Source organism: Carlito syrichta, unplaced genomic scaffold, assembly GCF_000164805.1.
Source record: "Carlito syrichta isolate Samal-C Ts95f unplaced genomic scaffold, Tarsius_syrichta-2.0.1 Scaffold132296, whole genome shotgun sequence".
Taxonomy (NCBI): Eukaryota; Metazoa; Chordata; class Mammalia; order Primates; family Tarsiidae; genus Carlito; species Carlito syrichta.
The window spans coordinates 194436-216238 of record NW_007076392.1 but is presented as its reverse complement, the minus strand read 5'-3'; the positions used below and the strand labels follow the sequence as shown (position 1 = coordinate 216238).

At 38.2% G+C, this 21803-nt stretch overlaps 1 protein-coding gene across 1 annotated transcript in view; it reads right to left on the bottom strand.

Annotated features, from left to right (window-relative positions):
- LOC103250747 (potassium voltage-gated channel subfamily KQT member 5-like) overlaps positions 1-21803 on the bottom strand; it is a 167418-nt gene that overhangs the window by 7708 nt on the left and 137907 nt on the right. Inside the window, exons 8-9 of the mRNA XM_021708182.1 lie at positions 15394-15489; positions 6633-6727 (exon numbers count right to left, since the gene is read on the bottom strand). Of these exons, the coding sequence (XP_021563857.1) occupies positions 6633-6727; positions 15394-15489 (191 nt within the window). The remainder of the gene's footprint in view (positions 1-6632; positions 6728-15393; positions 15490-21803) is intronic.

The following is a 21803-nucleotide window of genomic DNA, read 5'->3' as shown; positions in this document are numbered from 1 at the left end:
GCACATTCTCTGTCATAGCTTTACACAGGGTGATGTGATAGATACTTGGAAGATAGAAGACCTAAATCTATGAAGAATTAGGCATTAAATAAGGTATATAGGCTAAGTAGTAGTAGTGGACTTGTTTCAAGGTGGTTTTTGCCAAATGTCTAGTGACCACAGAGAAGCAAGACATTTCTGTGGGTGATTCTCTAAGTCATACACATAGTTCAGTGGTTCTATACGTATTCATACCTACAGTTTAATAATCTCAGTTACAATATACAGTGTAAATTTGAATGTTTTAGATGTATACAAATATCATCAAATTTACAGAAAATTTGGTTGGAAGTCTTTTTGAACTGTGAAAGCTGAATAGGAGGCTTGTTTTTGGATTGGTGAGAAGAAGCTTAATAGTGACACTTTAATTCTGTCTTTGTTTTCTGCCATGCTAACATTTTAAAAAAGTACAACATCATGGTGTCTGTCAGCCCAAGGTGACCATTCTCTCAGGATAACCACAGAGGTTATGCTTATTCAAGCACTTCCACACGATTTACAAATTTCTCTTGCAGATGTCAACAGCTTCATTCTGTAGGATGAAACCAAAACAAGCTACTTTCAGGTAGCTCTAGAGTTCATGCCAAAGATGGTCTCTGTCTTTAGAATTTGGAGACAAATCATCCTTTGAGATAATTTGTAAATTGATAGCCCCTGAGACAAGGAAACACTTTTAAATACCACTAAAGAGACCAAAACATAGCTTATAATGGCTGTGCTTTATTTTGTGTAACTTTTTTTCAAGTAAAATTGTCACAACAGAAGGATGGTCAGGTCTGTATGGAGTCTAGAAACAAACCAAAGGGCTAGACTTGGTCAGCTTGCCCCTTCCAGTGTCTATGCAAAGAATATTTGGAGTCCAATGCCTAGAATCTCTCTTTGGTCCAAAACAGCTCTAAAGAAGAGAAGGGCAAATATTCAGGCAACTAAAACTTTCTGGAACGATAACCAAGGAATATTTAATGCTCTTGGCTCTAACTCCATGGCTACCAGAGAAGAGAAGTGCCTTTAATGTTATGCCCTGAAAGGAGTGCCTGATGCTGTATGCCCTACCATGTCTATCTCCTGTCACAGATGAATGCATTCATGCTGTGATTTGTGAATCTTTTTAAGTATAAATATAATGCAAAAATGGATAACTTAGAGCTTCATCACCCCAAGTAAACTTTTGAAACTGGTTTCAGTACTGACTACATAAATATATTATGATTAATGTCATTACCATAACAGTACAAAGCCAAAGGAGCAATCTCTGGACCCACATTGGCCCCCACCTAGGGACTAACTCTGGACAGTTGGATGCCTTCATTTCCTCACACCATCACAGTACTGGGATCCACCCGGTTCTACTATTCAGGGCTTTGCTCCCAAATACAGACCCTTCATAAACCCGGATCAAAATTTTCTTTCACCTCCTATTTCCTTTAGGTTCAACTCTCTGCTATGTAATCTGATAAAGCATTTTCATCTAGGGCACAAAAAATTGATCATAAATTATTTGGCGGATTTTTGGGATGACTGTCTTCTTTCTAAAAAATGATGGGGGCTTTTCTTTTAATCAGAGTAAACCTCAGCACTCCGTGGGCTAGAGATGTCACAAAGAGAAGGTTCTCATCTCCTGTACACAATGTTCCTCTTTCAAATAAAATTATTCTTCACTCCAAAAAAAGTACCTTAGTGAAGGAGAGTATATCCTAGAGTGCTGCCAGGGCCTATAGCATTCAGAGATAAAATTCATTTCTTCTACTCTCTAGATTACTATGCTTGAATATTTGGATAAGACTTCTGTTTGGGAAAATGGCAGCAAGGAATGATCAAAGACCATAATTATTTTCCCTTGAGAATGTCCCATGCCCTGCAGACTGCAAAAAAGCAGTGAGTGAGTTAGGGAAAGACACTTTGCTTCTGGGGGTGGGGGTGGTGGTGGGGAATAATCAATAAAATAGCAACCTTTGCAGGCAATTTTGTAAAAGGTCACTTATAATCATCTTGTATCTGTGGATCAATTTTACTCACATGAGACACATTTAAAATATCTGCTAGGCATCAGATTTATAAATAAACATGTAGCAAAAGAGAAATCACAAACCTGCTGGATGCTTCCCCTTGTTCTTTCCTTCAGATGTGTGCAGACAGAAGAGAAATGATGATAAACTGGTGAATACATTTATAGCACTTGATAACAGCCGCACTGGAGACTGGGGAATTAGCTACCTTAAGTAACTCTTTTCATGCACGATCCACAAAAGCAATGTTCTTTATAATGAATGTACCCAACTAGCTAACATATGTTCTCTGTTCACAGACCTGAGACAGCACAACATTCACTTGGCAAAGTCAACACTGCCCACCTACAACCCCAAACCACAGATTCTTTATTAGCCAAAGTTATCCACAGTTAAGAAAAAGTGCTTCTGATCTAACTGGCACTAGCAAAGGCCCTTAGAATGTTGCTGGTTTCAATGTAGCTGTAGTCCCTGTGCTTTGGGTGGACTTTTGGGTTTCCAAATCTGGATTCATTAACGTGTGACTGTGGTTTTAAATCTTGGTCACTTGTTGAGGCAGATTTTTGTTTTCTGGTATTGCATAAAGCATAAATTTCCTTCGGGTAAATCAGGTACCTAGAAAATTTATTATAATTCTTGTAGTCTACTGTTTTTGATAGCTTATCTTGGCAACTTGAGGTCTAGGCAACATGGTGAGGGCCTCTACTCTTTGCAAACGAACTGTGTCCTTTGGGGCAGGCATTTTGCTTTCTTGTGGGTCTTGGTTTTCTTATGAGTATTTCAAAGGCAGTGGGCTAGATAATCTCTAAGTTCTGACTTCCTAACATTACCGCATGGCATTTTTGGAGTTTCACATTCTCCATAGCTTTATAAAATATCTGACTCATTCCCTAGAATAGCATATTTACCTGAGTTTCACCCTTTGCATGGGCTTCACTTTCTTTGAGAAGAAAATCAAGAAAAATATTTCCCTCAATGAATCCTCCTGTTATTAAAACAAACCTTTGAAACAGCCCCTGCTAAGACTTCTAGTATGTATGTAAGAGACAAACTAGGCCAGAAAAGGGAGCATAAGAAACTGCTGGGCTGCATCCTTGGGAGGTTTGAGTGGACACAGCATACCCTTTCCCCTGCACCTCTGTTCCCTGCATGGTTGTTTCCTAGGCTTCTCTCTCATTCTACTCCCAGGGTTAAAGCTGTGGAGTCAAAGCACGCCATAGTGTCTCTAAAACTGTGGGAAACAAGAGCATGGGGTTGGTGTTTTTAATGATAAAATGATAATGATGGGGGTGATGCTGCTGTTGATAATATGATCTTTTCCCTAGTCATTTTTAAAAATTGTAGTCCCTTGTGCTCCCTAAATTCCTCCCCCATTTTACTTTTTTCCTTAGTACTTATTTGATGTCATTTGATGCATTCTATATCTTACTATTATTGTCTATCCCAGTATCCCTTGGACATATTCCCGAGGCCTGAGATTCTAACTTGTTTGCCTTTTTCTCCAACTGTTGCATTCGCTGTGTTTAGAACAGTGCCTTACACATCATATGTGTTCAGTGAAGGCTGACTGAATGAACACATGATTGAATGAGTGATCTTTTCCTTCAGAAGTTCTTAGACTCCGGATGCTAAAGGAAAACCCACCTAAATAAAAAATAGTTTTTGTCTGTTTCTTACTACATTGCTTTGCATTCAGTAGGCCAGCCAGTTATAAATGTAAAGATATCCCTCTAAGTCATTGTAAATTATTCTCCTTACAAACCTGCAAACTTGATTAAAGCAGGTTTGCTTCCTAAAGCAAAGGTTCTGATCTTGGCTTCAGGGAGTCTATGAAAACATTACAATTGTGGGCAAAGTTTTGATTTTGTGTGCATGTGCATTGAATTTTTTTTTTGGGAAAGATCTCATAGTTTTTTTTTATCACATCCTCACTGGCTTAACAAAGAACAGTATCGACAAAGTTTAAGAACTACTGCAACTTGAAAAAGTGAAGCACTGCTAGAGGGATGAGATGTTAGGAAGTCCAAGTTCCCATGAATTTGACTGCTGTGTCATTCTGGATAAATAACTGTTCTTTAGTAAATGGGGCTAAGGCCCAAGGATAATGATGTTTCAGAGAAAGGAGAGTAGGGGGAAGGATGAGCAGATGTTTGCATAAATCCTCCTCCACCTCCACCCACACTTAAGACAAGGACGGTATCAGAGGAAAGAAAGAAATTGTGTGAGTAAAGTAATAGTTGACTTGCTGGGAGAGTTTGGCTCATTAGTAAGTGTTCTTTCCTGGTTTCAGAATAACTTTTAATCCAAAAACTTCAGTAAATGGGAAGCCAAATAATCACATATGACACTAGACACTCTTTTAGGTCAGTTGAGAATCCTTTCAGTTTTCCTACTAAACTTCTTCTTTTACATTTACTTAGCAAACTTCATAAAGATAAGAAATGCAATTTTTATATGATTCCCACTTTTGATACATACCCCCAAGGAATAGATGGCGCTGACATTACGTTCTTTTGTATATTATTTTTGAGCTGAAATCTTACTGTCACCCAGGCTGGAGTGCAGTGGTGAGATTTTGGCTCACCACAGCCTCAAGCTTCTGGGCTCAGGTGATCCTTCTGACTCAGCCTCCTGAGTAGCTGGGACTATAGGCATGTGCCATCACGTCGGGCTAATTTTTTGATTTTTTTTTTGTAGAGACAAGGTCTCGCTATGTTTCCATGGCTGGTCTCCAACTCCTGGGCTCAAGAAATTCTTGATTGAATTGCTAGCATTACAGGCATGAGCCAGCACACCCAGCCTTTAACAATTTTTTTAAAATACCAAAATGTTGAAAGGGTTTAATACTTAATAAAAGGGATTCATCTAAATTTCAAGATCTAAATGAAAAAAAGGATTCTAATTCACACATGCATTCAACAGCATCCATGCTTGCTAAGGTTCTTTCTGCTAAAATCCTGGGGTTCTATGAATACCTCTGTCCCAGGTGCTGACAGAGTTTTAGACACCAATGTCTAGGAGGCATATCCCATTAGAGCTTAGGAATCATCTTGGATGGGAAAATTGGCCCCAGAGCAGGGCAGGAAAGCAAAGTAACTAATCCTGTGATCTAACATAGATTTGGGGCTTCCCAACAGTGCATTCTGCTGCATCAGAAGCCTCCATTCAGACAGCACTGCCTGGGGAGTATTTCCCAGCTGATATCCCTCTGGATCAAGAACAACAAAGTGGTTTTCCTGAGTCAGAGAGTTAGGTGCCTTGAATTCCATGAAGCCACTAGGATTAAGGTTTTGTTGGGCTATAAAGGAGAACAGTCAGTGCTCTAAAACACTAAGTTGGATGAGCAATTTAATAACTTTTGAGGCTGAGCTCGGTAGCTCAGCCTGTAATCCCAACACTTTGGGGGGCCGAGGCAAGTGGAGTGTCTGAGCCTGTGGGTTTGAGACCAACCCAGGCAACTTGGCAAGATCTTGTCTCTACAATAAATCAAAAATTAGCCAAGTATGGTAGCATGTGCCTGTAGTTCTGGCGACTTGGAAAGCTGAGGTGGAAGGATCGCCAGAACCCAGCAGGTTGACGCTGGGGTGGCCGTGAGCATGTGTGCCATTGTGCTCCAGCCTGGGCAAAGGAGTGAGAATCCAACTCAAAACAAAACAAAACAAAACATAAAACTTTTGAACAACTCAAGTCACCAACTATCCTAATCAAACTGGGCGACTCACAGAAAGCCTTTCTCATGACTTACTTGCTTTGGTACTTCACTGAGGACTTCTTTAATTAGATGGTGATTATGATGTAACATGTACTCAGCTGGTTGAACTGGAGTCCAGGGTCCCAGGACTAAAGTCTCTCTCTCTCTTTATATATATATATTAAAGTACAGATCACTGTGGCAATCATTATGTCTTCTCATACTTTTCTTGGTTCCCGCCTCCTTCTAGGCACCTGGTAGGGCTGCACTTCTCATTCCCTTTGAGTTTAGGTATGGCTGGGTGAGTTACTTAGGCCAATGACATTTGAATTAAAGTGATGTTACTTTAAAATTCTGAAGGCTAATTCCAAATTTTAGTCTCAGTGGTCCCACTGCCTCATTGTAAATTGTAATCTTTTCAGGATCTGATTCTTCCCTTCTTGTGCTACTGACCTGAGTTTGATATGCAAGTGAAAGCTTGAGGACTGTCTCCAGGAGAGTCTTAAATGTGTAAAGATATATTACTCTCAAAGCACTCCCCTCCTGGGGTCAGGTGAAGGATGGAAGATAAGTAATTTCTATCTTTTTTTCTTACATTTAGTTTTTCCAAATTCCAGTGGACTTTATGAAATGACATATTAGAAAGTAAGCAAGAAATAGTAAAAATAAATCTCTACAGAATTTTACATTCTTTTAATTTTTAATCATAGTCTCTGGATCATGAGGAATAATACTGATTCTACTTAGTTTTGTGCCCGAAATGCCATCAAACTGCTTTCAGTCTAAGAACAACAGCAAATAAGATGAGCCAAACGCCGACACTTTTTGTGTGTATGGTTTGCTTAACAGACTTGAAAAGACTCAACTACAGCACCAGCTGTCAAACTGATACCTACTTGGTAGGGCTGCAGGTGTGCAATGCCTTCAAGTGTGGCTTCCAGGTGGCAACGGAGACAGACTTCTCATCAGCGGCATAACTACGCCAAACGCACTGCAAGGGGCACACACGAGGACGTGAAAACGAAAAAAAGAGAGCAGGAGACAGAACAAAATGAAAGATACCATTAAGCTACTACACATTAAGGATCGATTGCTCTTCATACTTAGCCTACTTTGACATTTTCAGTTTCTGTTAAATATATTGTGCCACATAAGAACTGATTTTCAAAACAACCCACACCAAAGGAAAAAGTACCCAAAAATATAACACAATGCAATTTCGAATTGGTTAGACAAAGATACTATATGATGGGAAACAAAAAAGTAATGCTTGATTGGTTTAATAAATATCGATGTCCCAGATAATAGTTAGGTAAACTAAATGAGTACAAATGTGCATTCCTGGGATTGAACTTTAATCAATATTTGATAAGATAGAGGCAAAGGACTACAGAAAATCCACTATGCAACCAGTAAACTAATTATTCAACTAATGACCACCATGGCACGTTAATGATTTGATTAGTGAAATCCCTGAAGTTGAACTATACAATACTTCTAATGCTAAAAATGAAGACAGTGATAACAAGAAGCAGAGCTAAAGCAACATGGAGAAAATGCATTATCTGAGAATGTAATTGGAAAGCACCTAAGGATTTAATGTCATAATCTAAAATATGTTTATAGCCCTTTGATGTAAAACATAAGCTCTGTTTATTTCATATGATTAGACCGGATGTAAATAATACAAAGTATTTTTACGTGATCTCACAATTAAAGCGTGGATTAAGAATCCTACTTTGTAGATGAGAAAATAAAGGCTCAGACAAATGAAGAGGCCTATACAAGATTAGTAGAGTTGGGGCAATATCTCAAGTGCTTGGCCCTTGATCACAGTCAGTTCCTTTACTGTGATTTTTGCTGACTGCTTAAAGACTGCTGTTGGAATAGCTTCCATCTGAACTGTCCATTTGAGAGACTGCCTGAACTTAGTTTCCTAAATAGATTTTGGTAGAATTCTTCCTTTATAATGAGTTTGTAAACATCTCTAGCGACTGTGTTTATTCTAATCTCCTCAGAGAGAATGTTTTATTATAATTCATTAATCAAAGCATTCTATTTTATGTGGCAAGTTTATTTGAATGGGTCATATCCCTACTATAGAACCATTAGTCGTGATTTTGAAATCTACAACGAAGAAAAAAGTGATCTAATAGTATTCCTTTTCCTGAGAATATCATTAAATAAATGTGTGCTGAATAAAAGAGTTAAAAATTGACATAATTACTTTGGAAAATTGTCTGGCAGGATCTATTAAATCTGAACACACATATACATATCCTAAGATACAGCTACCACTCCTAAATCTTATGCTCAACAGATAGGCTTATATATGGTTACAAAAATATATGCACTATATGCCCAACAGTAGAACAAATAGAAAGTGTGTGATATATGTAAACAATGGGAATACTATATGACAATTATATACTACAACTACATTCAACAATAAAGATTTATTGTTAATAAACATTATCATGTGAATAATGTTGAGTGAGAAAAACGAGACACAAAAAAATATGCTTCCATGAAGTACAAAAACCAGGGAAAACGAATCTATGCTATTAGAAGATAACACTATGGTTGTTCTTGTGGATTGAGAAAAGTGTACCTAGGATGCTCGGTTCTTTTAGGTTATGTACTCTTTTCTGAATATGCATCATACTTCAATAAAATTTTAGGAAGTGGTAGAAAAAAACTAGAAAAACACATAATAGGACCTGAGGAACTTTTTAATTTTTTATGGAAGTTTTAAGTGGTTGAAGCAGGGTTCTTTGCCTGGAGTCTTATTTACATGATTTATGTTCAAATCTGTGGCAATCTGTGCTAAGCATCTCGGCATTTTACAGAGAATAAAGCAATTATCATTGCATCATCTTTCTTTTTTTGAGTGGAAAGGGTCTCACTCTGTTACTTAAACTAGAGTACAGTGACATGATCATGGTTCACTGCAGACTCGACTTCCTGGGCTCAAGCACTCCTCCTGCCTCAGCTTCCTGAGGAGCTGGGACTACAGGTGTGCACCACCACGCCCAGCTAATTTTTATTTTTAAAGATAGGGTCACTATGTGGCCCAGGCTGTTCTTGAACTCCTAGGCTCAAGTAACCCTCCCATCTCAGCCTCCCAAAATGCCTGGCTGTTGCATTATCCTGAAATGTTAATTTTTGCAAATACTATACACACACAATTTATAGAATGATTTAGAGTAACAACAATGAAAACACATGGATTTATGATTTCTGTAGTGGTGAGACCCAGAGACCCTCCAAGGCTATGCTGGCATAGATGGCTACTTTAATTAAACAATTTCCAGAGAAGGTATCACATATATGTGAATTCTGATACTTTGAAAGCAAGACATATGTAGAATTAGAAACATATAGCAGGTTTGTGCATTATTAGCACTAGTGAAAAAAATCCAAAACAATACAACAAAAAATGGAACCAAGGCATTCCCCGTTAGTATTATAATGAATTGGGGCAAAAGAGGCAACTCTGAGAAAATAGAAGATTTTCACTATAATGAAACCTAGCTTGTTGCTCTTTTTCTATCAGATTGATCTCAGCAACTAAGTTCTTGTCCCCTTCATTACCCTTCTCCCCAAAATGCCTTGCAAGTGAGAGGGACAGAAGGTGCAGGGGGCATCTATCACAAGCCTACAGTTAGTTAATGGGGTCTCACTATGTTGCCCAGACTGTTCTTGAGCTCCTAGGTTCAAGTAATCCTCCCACCTCAGCCTCCCAAAGTGCTGGGATTGCAGGCATGAGTCATTATAATCCCAGCTGGAAATGGAGCTGGAAAGTGTAACTCCACGAGTCTCACACTCTGAAAAAGTTAACTTGTCCTTAGCTGTGCTCTCTTAGCTAGTTGCTTCTAGTAGCTTAACTACAAGCCCACATCCACATGATCCAGGAGCTGATGCTCCTATTTTTAAAGCCCAAATCATGTAGTGATTGGCAAGAGAAAGATAACATCCCAGAGGAATTTCCTAGGGTTAATTCACATGGTATATCTCCTCCAAAAGACAGGTCAACAAGAAGCAAAGTGAAAGCCAAATGTACCATTTATCAGGTGACGCTGGTACTCTAGGCAACCAAACAGATTTGAACTTTGGTCTCTAATTATAGGCACAGAGTCAGCATAATTCAGTGTTTAGGGAATATTTAGTCTGTCTTGTCTGGAATATTACAGCTATGGCACATTTGATCCTTTTGGGAAATTATGCACAAAGTTCAAGTTGACCATCCAAAGGTAAACTTAACATGGAACTTATTTTTTCATGGTATCTGAAAGATTTAGGATATAAGCCAGCAATCCCTTTTCCCACCTTTCTTCACCCAAATTTCTGTTTCTTAGAGGCAACTCCTTCGATTCTTCTAGCTGTTGCTTCTATTTTTAAGAATCTTTTTTTTTTTTTTAAAGTTTAAGCCAGGCTTGGTGGCTCAGCTTGTAATCCCAGCACTTTGGGAGGCCGAGGCGAGTGGATTGCCTGAGCCCACGGGTTCGAGACCAGCCCAGGCAACTTGGCGAGACTTTGTCTCTACAATAAATCAAAAATTAGCTGGGCGTGGTATTGCATGCTTGTAGTTTCAGAACCCAGCAGGTCGACGCTAGGGTGGCTGTGAGTGTGCCACTGCACTCCAGCCTGGGCGACAGAGTGAGACTCCAACTCGAAAAAAGAAAAAGTTTATACTTATGTTTCTTGCTTTTTCAATTTTAGGCATTGTCAGTTAATTTCCTACCATGGCAGATAATGACATAGCCGACTTTCAGGCCCTTTCTTTCTATTCTCGTCCTTCCAGCATCTTTATGTTACAATTTTTGGTTTAATCTTTCGTGTTTGCATTATTATGATCATGTAAGTATTATTCTTAGTGCAATAATGTGATGTACTACAACTATTCTTTTTCTCCCCTTTTTGTTATTTTTTAGTTATTATCGTACTATTTTAATTTCTTCATTTGTCTACATGTACCTATTACAAATACATTCCCTCTCTCTCCACCGGATCTATAAAACTCCTCTAGTCAAATGCATTGTGAAATCTATCCGTTTTATTCTTTTTCTTCCTTGAAGACTTTTTTCCTGGAGGTCACAGCCTACTCCCCATTCTATTTTCAAAGCCTGCTGTGGCCTTTGTCTTATAACTTCTCTTCCCTATCATCATAGTAGTTTCATTTGCTCTTTCCCGAGTGGAATATCTTGTTTCCTAAATTCCGTATTTCTCTCTCTCTTGATTTAGCCACTGGCTTTGGAAGAGCAATTCTACTAAGTAACTCCTTGAGTAAAGGTAAATGGTAGGCTAATTTTTGAGATTTTGCATGTCAAAAAATGTCTGTGTGCTACTCTTAGACTTATGAGTTGCTTGACTGGGTATGAAAGTTTAGGTTGAAAATAATTTTTTTTCTAGAATTTTTAAAGTATTTTTTCACCATCATTTAATTAAAGAATTACCAAGGAAAAATCCAATGCCAAGAAAAAAAATAGAGGAGGGTGTAAAATTGTGAAAATCTCCCAGAAAGTGGAATAAAAAGACAGAGATAGAAAATAAGACAAAAAAAAAAAAGGTGAGATAATTGAAGGACCCTTCCAGGAGTTTCAATACCCAACTGATAGGGGTACCTCAGACAGAGTCCAGGGAAATCTGATTCTTAATTTTTTGACTATGTTCTGCTCAGAAAGCATTTAGGAGCCCACCCCTTTTTAAAATGTTCTGATATTTCTCTATTTGGCGGGAAATTTTTGGCTCATCGTGTTGGGCATGGTGGACTCTTTTACTGTGGACACTTCTGTCTTCTAGCACTGAGAGTCATAACAGCATATTTCTTTGATAAAATCCTCCCCTGGTTTCCTTGCACTCTATCTGATGCAACCCAATCAGTTGGATATTGGAACTCCAGAAAGGGTTCTTCAACTTTACTTTCTCAACATTTTTGTCTTATTTCCTGTCTTTGTCTTTTTGGGAAATTTTCACAACTTTATCTCCTCTTCTATTTTTTTTTCCTGCTGTCATGTTTTTCACATTTATGTTTTTTTGTTATTGTTTGTTGAGTCTGTTCTTATTTATGACTGAAGCACTAAAAAAGATGTATGAGTGGCTTGAGTTTATTGACTGACTTTAGTGTAACTGGCTGAAGACTTAGTTATTTCACTAGGGGAAGCCAAAATTTTTCTTTCTCTCTCTCCTTTCTCTCTCTCTCTCTCTCTCTCTATATATATATATATATATATTTTTTTTTTTTTTTTGGTGGGGGGGCACTTGTCTTCCTCAAAGCAGCATCTTCTAATCTGTTCCTTTAAGGGCATTAAACCGATCAGCACTTATTTAACAAACTTTCACTTAATTTTCCTGTTTCAGTTTCTACCAATGCATCTTGGCTCCGCCCTAAACTGTTCCTATCTCTCCAGAAGTAAACCTCTAGCATGGAACTTTTGAAGAATCTTCAAGTGCTAATTCCAAGGCTAAGTAATGTATACATGAGGATGTAACTACTTTTTAAAAGGGGTAATGAATTTGGATTCAGATGGTGGGGATTTGAGTTCTAGCTCCTCCCAGGCTTGTCCTGATGGTCAAGTAACATAATGTATTAGAAACACTCTGCAAACTAAAAAGCACTTCATGAGTCTTCAGCATTATTAATAAAAGTTGTGACATTTGAGCAAGTATTCAAAACATTACTAAGAGCTGATTTCTTTTCCCAGACTGCTCCACTTGAAATGAAAAGTTAATTTAAATGAATCATGAGAAGATATTGACACAGCTAAATTTGCTGCAACCTGCTGGGGTTTTAAACTTTTCCCTAAAAGCCAAATGCTAGTTAATTTAGTTCTCTCACCAACCAAATGATGGAACAATTTGGGCATCTCAGTTGCTTTTTTGGGAAGAGAGTGACTCTTGCTGAAAACAAATGAGATTGCTTTTGGTCTCGATGCTTTGTGTATCCAGCAAACTAAGTCAGGTTTGTTGGGTAAGAAATTGAATGGATTAGTAAATGGAGTTTGCTTTTAAACCTGTGCATCCTGAAAAATAAATTTGTGCAATATGTCTTCAAAGCATAAAGCTTTAATTTTGTCTAAAGAATACAGGAAGAACAATGAATAAATCTAATCATTATTATTTCTATGTCTAATAAATAAATTGCATTTAAATGAGGAAGCATTTTTTAAGAGTCAACTTTAACTAGTGAAATTATGATTAGATTTTAAAGGTATTCTTGAATGTTTCAAGTCTTTCATTAAGAACAATATATAAGTTGGAGTTTTTAAGTAAAAGAAAAATTCATGATTTTACTCCATCAAAGCCTATGTATCTACAAGTTCAATTAATGATCACAATATATATTACACAACTCAGTTCCATAAAATAAAATTCTAGGCCTCCAAACAAAACTATACAATCATCCTTTCTCCATGTTTTATGGGTTACCTGTGAAGGAGGCTTGCCTTGTGATGGCTGTGGTCATATAAATGCCTGCTTCAATGATTTGCTGCAGGAATAGAAATTCATTTTCAAGTTCAATCGGGAATTGTTTTTGCACAATTTAGTAGTCAATAATGTAAATCAGATCAGAAAGATTATTGCTGCTATTCTTTATATTTGCCTTGTGCAATATGATAGCCAATAGCAACTTATACTTAACACTTGCAAAGTGGCTAGTGCCACTGCCGAAATGATTTTTTTTTGAGACAGGATCTCACTTTGCCATCCAGGTTGGAGTGCAGTGGCATGATCATGGCTCCATGCAACCTTGACCTCCTGGACTCAAGAGATCCTCCTGCCTCAGACTCCCAAGTATCTGGGACTACAGGTGTATGCCACCAGGTTCAGCTAATTTTTCATTTTTTGTCAAGATGGGGGTCATGTTTTGTTGCCCTGGCTGGTCTTGAACTCCTGGACTCCACCAATCCTCCTACCTTGGCCTCCCAAAGTGCTGGAATTACAGGCATGAGTTTTCACACCTGGCTTAAAATTTAAATTCTAATTAATTTAAATTTAAATAGCTAAATGTAGCTAGGGTTACCATATCAGGCAGCACAGCTCTATATCATCACAGCTGATAAATGCATGAGAAATCCCTCAATGGGCTCACTTTCTAACAGAGCAGCTGATATTCTAAGAGGTTTTATATACATAAGATGGATTATTGGTTTCATGTGCAGGTTGGTGCCCAGATGGATGAGAGGAAACCATGGAATACCTTTTTCATTCACAGGTTGGAATCATTGTTCTAGAGTGGAGAGAAATTTAAGGATAAGGAGTAAAGAGTCACATTTATTAAAAGTATGGAAACTCCCATAACCGGTTAAGAAGTGCTAAAAAGATGAAAGGTTATGAATTCTGCAGTTCGGGGTATGCTGTGTGTGTCTTAAAGTGTATGACTCCTCTTTTAATCTTCTTGATTATTGTTTGGCTTCTGATCTTAAACTCTTACTACTTAGGGGTCTTTTCATTTAGAAAATAAACTTTCCTTTCTCTTTTGTGTTCTTTTAAAACATGGAAATTAAAAAATAGAGACTCAGTGGTTTGCATTGGAAGTCATGCCCAATGATCCATTATCTTGTCAATAGTTGTGGAATAGCTTAGTTTAAAATCTAATATCCTTATTTTGCGATTAGATACAAACAAATCTTGTTCATGATGTAACTGACCCACACTCCTTTCTCTAGCTGCATTTCTGGTAGGCACTGCATATCAAAGCCACAGATAAAGGCTAAGGGTAGGGATGCTGTGGTTTTCTCCCACCAGTCCACCCACTCAAGCCTACAATCTGAGTTAAAACAATGTGCTTGTTATGGTAGCATGAAGACAAAGTCTCCTAGCACTGCGGAGCACCATTCCAACTCCTCCAATTTAGAAGTCCTGAAGCTTCCACTGCCAGGCAAGAAGGAGAAAACCTTAAATTGTAGAATTATTTTGTGCACTATTAAATGTCAACTCCACATTATGGATCTAGCAAAAAGCATATTTTGTGATCCTTAACTGAAATCTAGGATAGCTCTATTCCCTAAAGTTGTGGATGGCAAATAGAGAAGCATTCCTTTCAGTGCTGAAGCAAATCCTGAGTCATTGAAAAGAAAATGAAACACTAAGTAACAACCTATGTTACAAGCTAGCTTCAAATAATGTGCTTATTGTTTCATATTCTCAAACACTGATGTACTCTGATCCTACCATTTCTTAAAATAGGACAACTATTTCAAGTTATTGCCCTCAATAGTATTAAAAGCAATTTTGTAGGTATTAAACCTTGACATTCTAAACAAACATGCTGTTCTTCAAAAACAGTGACATACATCCGGCTGGAGAAAGTAATTGTAATGTAGGAAACAATGCCCTATTCTGCTCTATCACTTAATGATCAATTATGTGTCACTAAGTAATTCATGAGACGTATTAAGTTATTCTAGGAGCAATACAACTGCTAACTTCTGGATGGCCTTGCTGATATGGCTAATTTGCTAAAAACACAAGGTTTTTATTTTGGAAGAGGAGTGATACCTGCCCAAATCCAAGACTGTAAATTAAATTCTAACTTTTTTTTTTTTTTTTTTTTTAAGAATGAAGCATATCTCTTCTAAGCAATGAAATTGGAAAATGACCCAAAAACACTTATGGAGACAGATGTTGCCATCTACCTACCATATTGACATTTACCTGAATGAGATTGGCAGCTGGGTTCCTTCTTTTCTCAAAGTGTTTCTGGCGATGCTGTTCTTGTACTTTTAGTGCAAAACCCGAGCCAAGAATTCCCTGGAACAAAATACAAAAATAGTACTGTCAAAAAAAAAAAAAAAACCTTCAAAAGCATGGATAAATAATACAAATATTTTTAAAAATCACTAAAATAAGTTGGAGAGAAGACAAACAGTATGTAACCTGTTCACAAACATGTCATTTATTAAAATAAGCACTACTCATTTCTATTATAATATCATCAACCAATGACAAGTTGTTGGGCAATACTGCCCAGAGATACACCAACTTCTGCTCTTTAGTAAAACAATGAGACATTGTCATTTATAATCTTTTGTGGTATAGTAAGAGGCACCATGATTACAAATAAAATCGTAATAAAAATTGCGTGTGTGTGGCTGTTTCTGTGTCATTTCTTTCCATGTAAGTTAGAGTGAATGATCTTATCCAGTGATGAAATGTTGAGAACATGAATTCTGTCTTTGGACAGGGCTGGATTTTAAATTTGGGAGAGTTAAAATCTCTCTGCTGTAGACATGAGAATAGTTCTAACACTTTGATGAAACTCTGAAAGTTTATATTTTGCGTTCACAAAATGGAAGCGAGGAGGGCGTATAAGATCTGTCCCAGCTGTAGTTCTCCATGATGCTATAATTTTACACCTACCAAAGAAGGTAAAAGAGAAAGAGGACAGTTATCCAGATGAGACAGACACTCATTTTTGAAGATAAACAGTCGAAGGTTTTCCATTTTGTTCGTTTATACAATAAAGGCAAGAGCAAGGGTAATTGTGAAGCACATTCTTATTTTCCTGTTTTAATCTCACGCTTTTGTAGCATTCCTTGCTTTTTTGGTTTTGGCTCACCTATTCAGATGTTGGGGTTGGTAAGATTAGTATTCCATTCTACGCTTACATTAGATTTTTGGCTCATTTTCTTTCCTTCTGCTTATCATCTTGATCTGCCAAAATTCTGGTTCTTTGATGTTCCCCCTGCTTTTTCAGTTTGTTTTGGTCTAACATTTGTAAAACCAGGATGCTTTGTCTCACTCCTGGGTTGGCTTTTGGAGCTTGCTAAAGTCAGTTTCTGGGCTTTGTCTATAACTCTCAGCTTTATTGGCGTGGGACTTGGAGCTCTGCTGCTTTCAAGTCTGGGTTTTATTTGCTAGTTATAAATTATTAGCTTTTTATTAAACTTCAAGGAGTCTAACCCTTAGGTTAGAGATGGACATTTTATAAGCTCCAAGTCAGTATTTGCCACAGGTAAGGAATTGTTGTTTCTCTTTTCTTTATATTTTTTAAGTAGCTCAGAGATGGTATATATAGGCTGCCTGGAGAGGTGGTGGGTTTTCCACCTCGAGGAAATATTAAGTCTTGGCTGGATAACAACTTGGCTGAGATATTTTTGGACTCTAGATAACCTGTAACCCTCCTTCTTATCTTGAGAGCTCATAATTTTGAGTACATCTGTGACAATAAGCAGAAAATAAGTAATGCAATCATGTTAAAAATACACAGTGGTGCAACAATTAATTTTGCTATTTGCTATTAATTAGCAACAATCTACTCCATTATTAATTTGTGTAAATGACTGTACCATGAAATTCGAGATTATATCATAAGTTCTATTTTCCATCTTTCTTCTTCAGTGACTGTCTCACACTAAGATCTCCATCTCTTAAAGATTGAGATTGTACAAACTAAGCTTCATAAAAACCTGGTCTCTGGTCTGGTTTATAGATTTAAACATATTTTTCCTCCATTTAGAGGTTATAAAAGTGTACTGGCATTTCTAAATCCAGATAAACTCAACTCATTTGTGACTCCTAATTTTGTGTGCTACTTAAAATGATTTAGGAAAGATTGCTTTATTCTCTTTTTAAAGTCATTTTTCATGAAGTATAAACATGTAAGAGAATACAAAACCTCAGAATTTCTAGCATATATTTATAATATATGTTATATGTACATACACACATGCATATATATGTCTATAATCCATTTGTATGGACATCGAGTTAACAACAATAACTACCATTCTGAGCACTTATGAGGATATGAGATTCAGAGTTAAGTCCCCTTTGAAAAATAAAGACAGGTTCTACATAGCACAGATTTAGCATCTGCCAAACAATCTAAAATGTGCTGAAAATCACATTGGCATTGCTTGGAAACATTCATTAGTAGATGGCAAATGTTTGCTGCACATCTCTTGTACCAGACTGTACATTACAGAAGTTATTAAACCAGGTCTGCTTATTGTCTCATTGTGGCTCCTGTCCAGTTTTCTTTCACCTCTTTCTTAGTACACAGCTCAGGCCCCTAAAGAGAAGCCTAAAACAAACTGTGTACACACACACACACACACACACACACACACACAAACACATACACACAAACACCATGGCTTAATCATTGAACATACTACACAAAGAAGGACCCTAAAAAATATGGAATTGATTTATGAAAAATTGTGCATTTATTCTTATATGTTTAAACTTCGGTCACCTTCAAAGTACTCTCCGTTTGATGCAATACACCTATTGAGATGTTTTTTCTACTGCTCAAAACAGTGTTGAACTTGTCAGTTTTGATCCCTTTTAGTGCTTCTGCAAATTTTTGTTTCCCCTCTTCCACATCGGTAAAACGTTTTCCTTCGAGGAATTTTTTCATCCAGGGAAACAAACAAACAAAATGGTCATTTGGGGTGAGATCAGGTGAACAAGGAGAGCAGGGCACAAGGGTCATGCCCTTTTTTGGTTAAAAACTGCTGAAAACACAGCATGGTGTGGGCAGGTGCACTCGGACATCACCCATCATGAAATGGGCATACACGTGGAGAGAATCTCAAAAAAAAATTTTTTTTCACTGAAGCTGAATACATTCTCTCACAACAACACTAGCTGGTACACTAATGCCAATGGGTTCCTAGAGCACTTACAAGGAGGGACCCCAAAGAAATCCAGAATTATCTTTTTGGAAGGCAAGCCCCTTGTAGTACACTCAAAATTTGTTCCTCTGAATCAAATGGTCTATCAAAGTTTTTATCTGGAAGTTTTGAGAGGGTTGTGTCACAATTTGTGGAAGAAACCTACTGAGTTGTGGCAAACAGCTGACTGGGTCTTCCACCATGACAACCCACAGGTGAGTGTTTGGTAATTTTCGACCGAAAACAGCATGACCTCCATGTCCCACCCTCCCTATTCACCCAATCTTGTCCTGAGTGACTTATTTGCTTGTTTGTTTCTTTGGATGAAAAGAGTCCTCAAAAGCAAGGGTCCCCAACACCTGGGTCACAGACCAGTAGCGGTCTGTGACCTGTTAAGAACCAGGCCACACAGCAGGTGGTGAGTGGTGAGAGAGCACGTGAAGCAGCATCTGTATTTACAGCTGTTCCCCATTGCTTGAATTAACACCTCAGCTCTGCCGCCTGGTAGATCAGCAGCAGCATTAGATTCTCATAGGAGCATGAATCTTACTGCAAACTTCACATGCAGAGATCTAGGTTGTGTGCCTCTTATGAGAATCTAATGCCTGATGATCTGAGGTGGAGCTGAGGTGGTGACGCTAACCCTAGGGAGTGGCTGCAAATACAGATTAATATTAGTGGTGAGGTTTGACTGCACATTCCTCCACTGCTCATGTCTGTGGGAAAATTATCTTCCACAAAACCAGTCCCTGATGCCAAAAAGGTTGGGGACCACTGCTCAAAGGGAAATTTTTTCTGATGCAGAAGAGGTGAAACAAAAAATGGGAGAAGCACTAAAAGGCATCGAGACTGATGAGTTCAAAAACTGTTTTGAGCAGTGGAAAAAGTGTCTCGATAGATGAATCACATCAAACAGAAAATACTTTGAAGGTGACAGAAGTTTAAGCATGTAAGAATAATTGCACATTTTTAAAATAAATAAATTCTGGGCTTTTTTCGGTCCCTCCTCATAGGTATGAGAAGCCTGTACTACAAGGGACTTCCCTATAAAGTATAATTCTGGATTTGTTTGTTTTTTTGGCATTCCCCCCTTGTATGTCTCATCCCTTCAAAAACTTGCATGATAGATACAAATTCTTATAAATTGAATTTTGTTGATTCAGTTTCTAAGGTAACAAGTCTTAAATTTTTAGGTTTTACAGTTTAGAACTTTGATGAGAAGTGCTACGTAAACACCAAGTAGAAAGGAAAGATGTTTCGGTTTAAAAAAGAAAAAGAAACATATTTATTATATATAATAATCGGCTGGATGCAGTGGCTCAAGTCTGTAATCCCAGCACTTTGGAAGGCTGAGGTGAGAGGATTGCCTGAATCCAGGCTGATTTGAGACCCGCCTGGGCAACTTGGTGAGACCTCGTCTCTACAATATGCCAAAAAATTAGCTGAGCATGGTAGCATGTACCTGTAGTTCTGGCTACTTGGAAGGCTGAAGTGGAAGGATCACCTAAGCCCAGCAGGGTGACGCTGGGGTGGCCGTGAGCGTGCTACTAGTGCACTCCAGCCTGGGCAACAGAGTGAGACTCTGACTCAAACAAAAAATAAAAATATAAAAATAATTACATTTGCTAATATTGTTAATGATTATAGTGGCTAACATTTATTTATTGAGTGGTTAATGTCTTGAGTCAAACAGAACCAGGTTTGCACTGAACTTACTTGCTGGATGCCTCAAGTAATACAGTCTCTATACAATTTAATTTCTTCATCAGCAAAAAAATACCCTTAGCAAGAGCATCTAGCAGGAGGGAGAGGAGCACCCTGAAGAGTGCATCGGGGCAATGCAAAGGGGCTGGGGCTGCCTCTGCAAGCTCATTAACCCAGAGAAGGGCAGACCCGGAGGAAATGGCCCCGAGGAGAAGCTTCAGAAGTGGCCTGTATGAGTCTTTGAAGTGCAGCAGAGCATTTCTGTTTTCAGGGTAAGATGGAGAAAAGCTCTTTCCCTCTTTGTTTCTAAGGTTTCCTGGTTTGGAGTAACCCCAAACAGGGGCAGCTCAAATCTGTCTCTAGCTTTCTCAGCCACATGCCAAAGTGTTCTCCTAAGTTTCTTTCTTTTTTTTTTTTTTTTTTTTGAGTTGGAGTCTCACTCCACCACTCAGGCTACAGTGCAGTGGCACGCTCACGGCCACCCCAGCGTCGACCTGCTGGGCTCCAGCGATCCTTCTACCTCAGTCTTCCAAGTAGCCGGAACTACAGGCGTGTGCTACCCCACCTGGCTAATTTTTGATTTATTGTAGAGATGAGGTCTCGTCAAGTTGCCCGGGCTGGTCTTGAGTCTGCAGGCTCAGGCAATCCACTCGCCTTGGCCTCCCAAAGTACTGGGATTACAGGCTGAGCCACTGAGCCCGGCCTCTCCTAATTTTCAATCAGAGAATTTTGTTGGCTGGCAGGTGCATAGAATGGAATGATATTTCCAGTCATCTTTTTCACAAAGTTATATAATAGACCATTTAGTCTTTCACTTAATAAATGAGAACTCAGCAAATATTGTGAGATTGCAGTAAAAGATCCATAGCAGAGGTTACTTTTCTTGGTATTGTTAGGAAATGCTCTGTTCTGTGAAAGCAAATTTTTCAGATTTCCAGCATGTATTAATTTGATTTGCATATAAAAATTTGCAATTACTTTATTGAAAATATTTTCAAGAATGACTTCTCTGTCTCTGGCCTTTAAACTAACATAATGACACAGTCTAACCTCCCCTGATAGTCCAGATCTTTTTAGGGGGACTGGGTTTTTGCTGTGTTGCATGCAGCTAACTTCAGGGGGGTTGACCCAAAGGCTCGTAGGCCCTTGATCTTGACACAGCTTGAATTCTTATGTCTCCTTGCTTCTCACAGATGTTCTTTTCCCTTTCTTGCTGTTGTCTTTCACCAGTTCTTCATGTTGTAGTGTTTGTTCTATCAGCTTCCCTTAGCATATGCTATTTTAATCTTAAAGAATTGTGAAACCCAATGGCAAAAACATGTTGCCCATCGAAGCTGGACTGGATAAAGAAAATGTGGTACATACACACAATGGAATATGATGCAGCCATAAAGAAGGACAAATATATGGACTTCACAGCAACTCGGATGGCTTTGGAGTCGATTATACTCAGTGATCTATCACAGAGACAAAGAACAGAGTACACAAAACAATAATTTATATTAATTAAGTCTGTCCATTCACTGCCTTGGCAGGCATTTCCTGAAGGTCTGGTCTGTGCAAGGTATATGTTATAATTTGTAGTGGAACAAAAATGAGAGATGCATAGTTCTTGTCCTGAGATATTTATGGCCTAGTAAGAGAGACAGACATGTCACACACAAATAAGTAAAATATGAAATAGGGCAAAACAGGTATTAGGATGGAGACACAAATAACCTGCTATGCGAATTCAAGTAT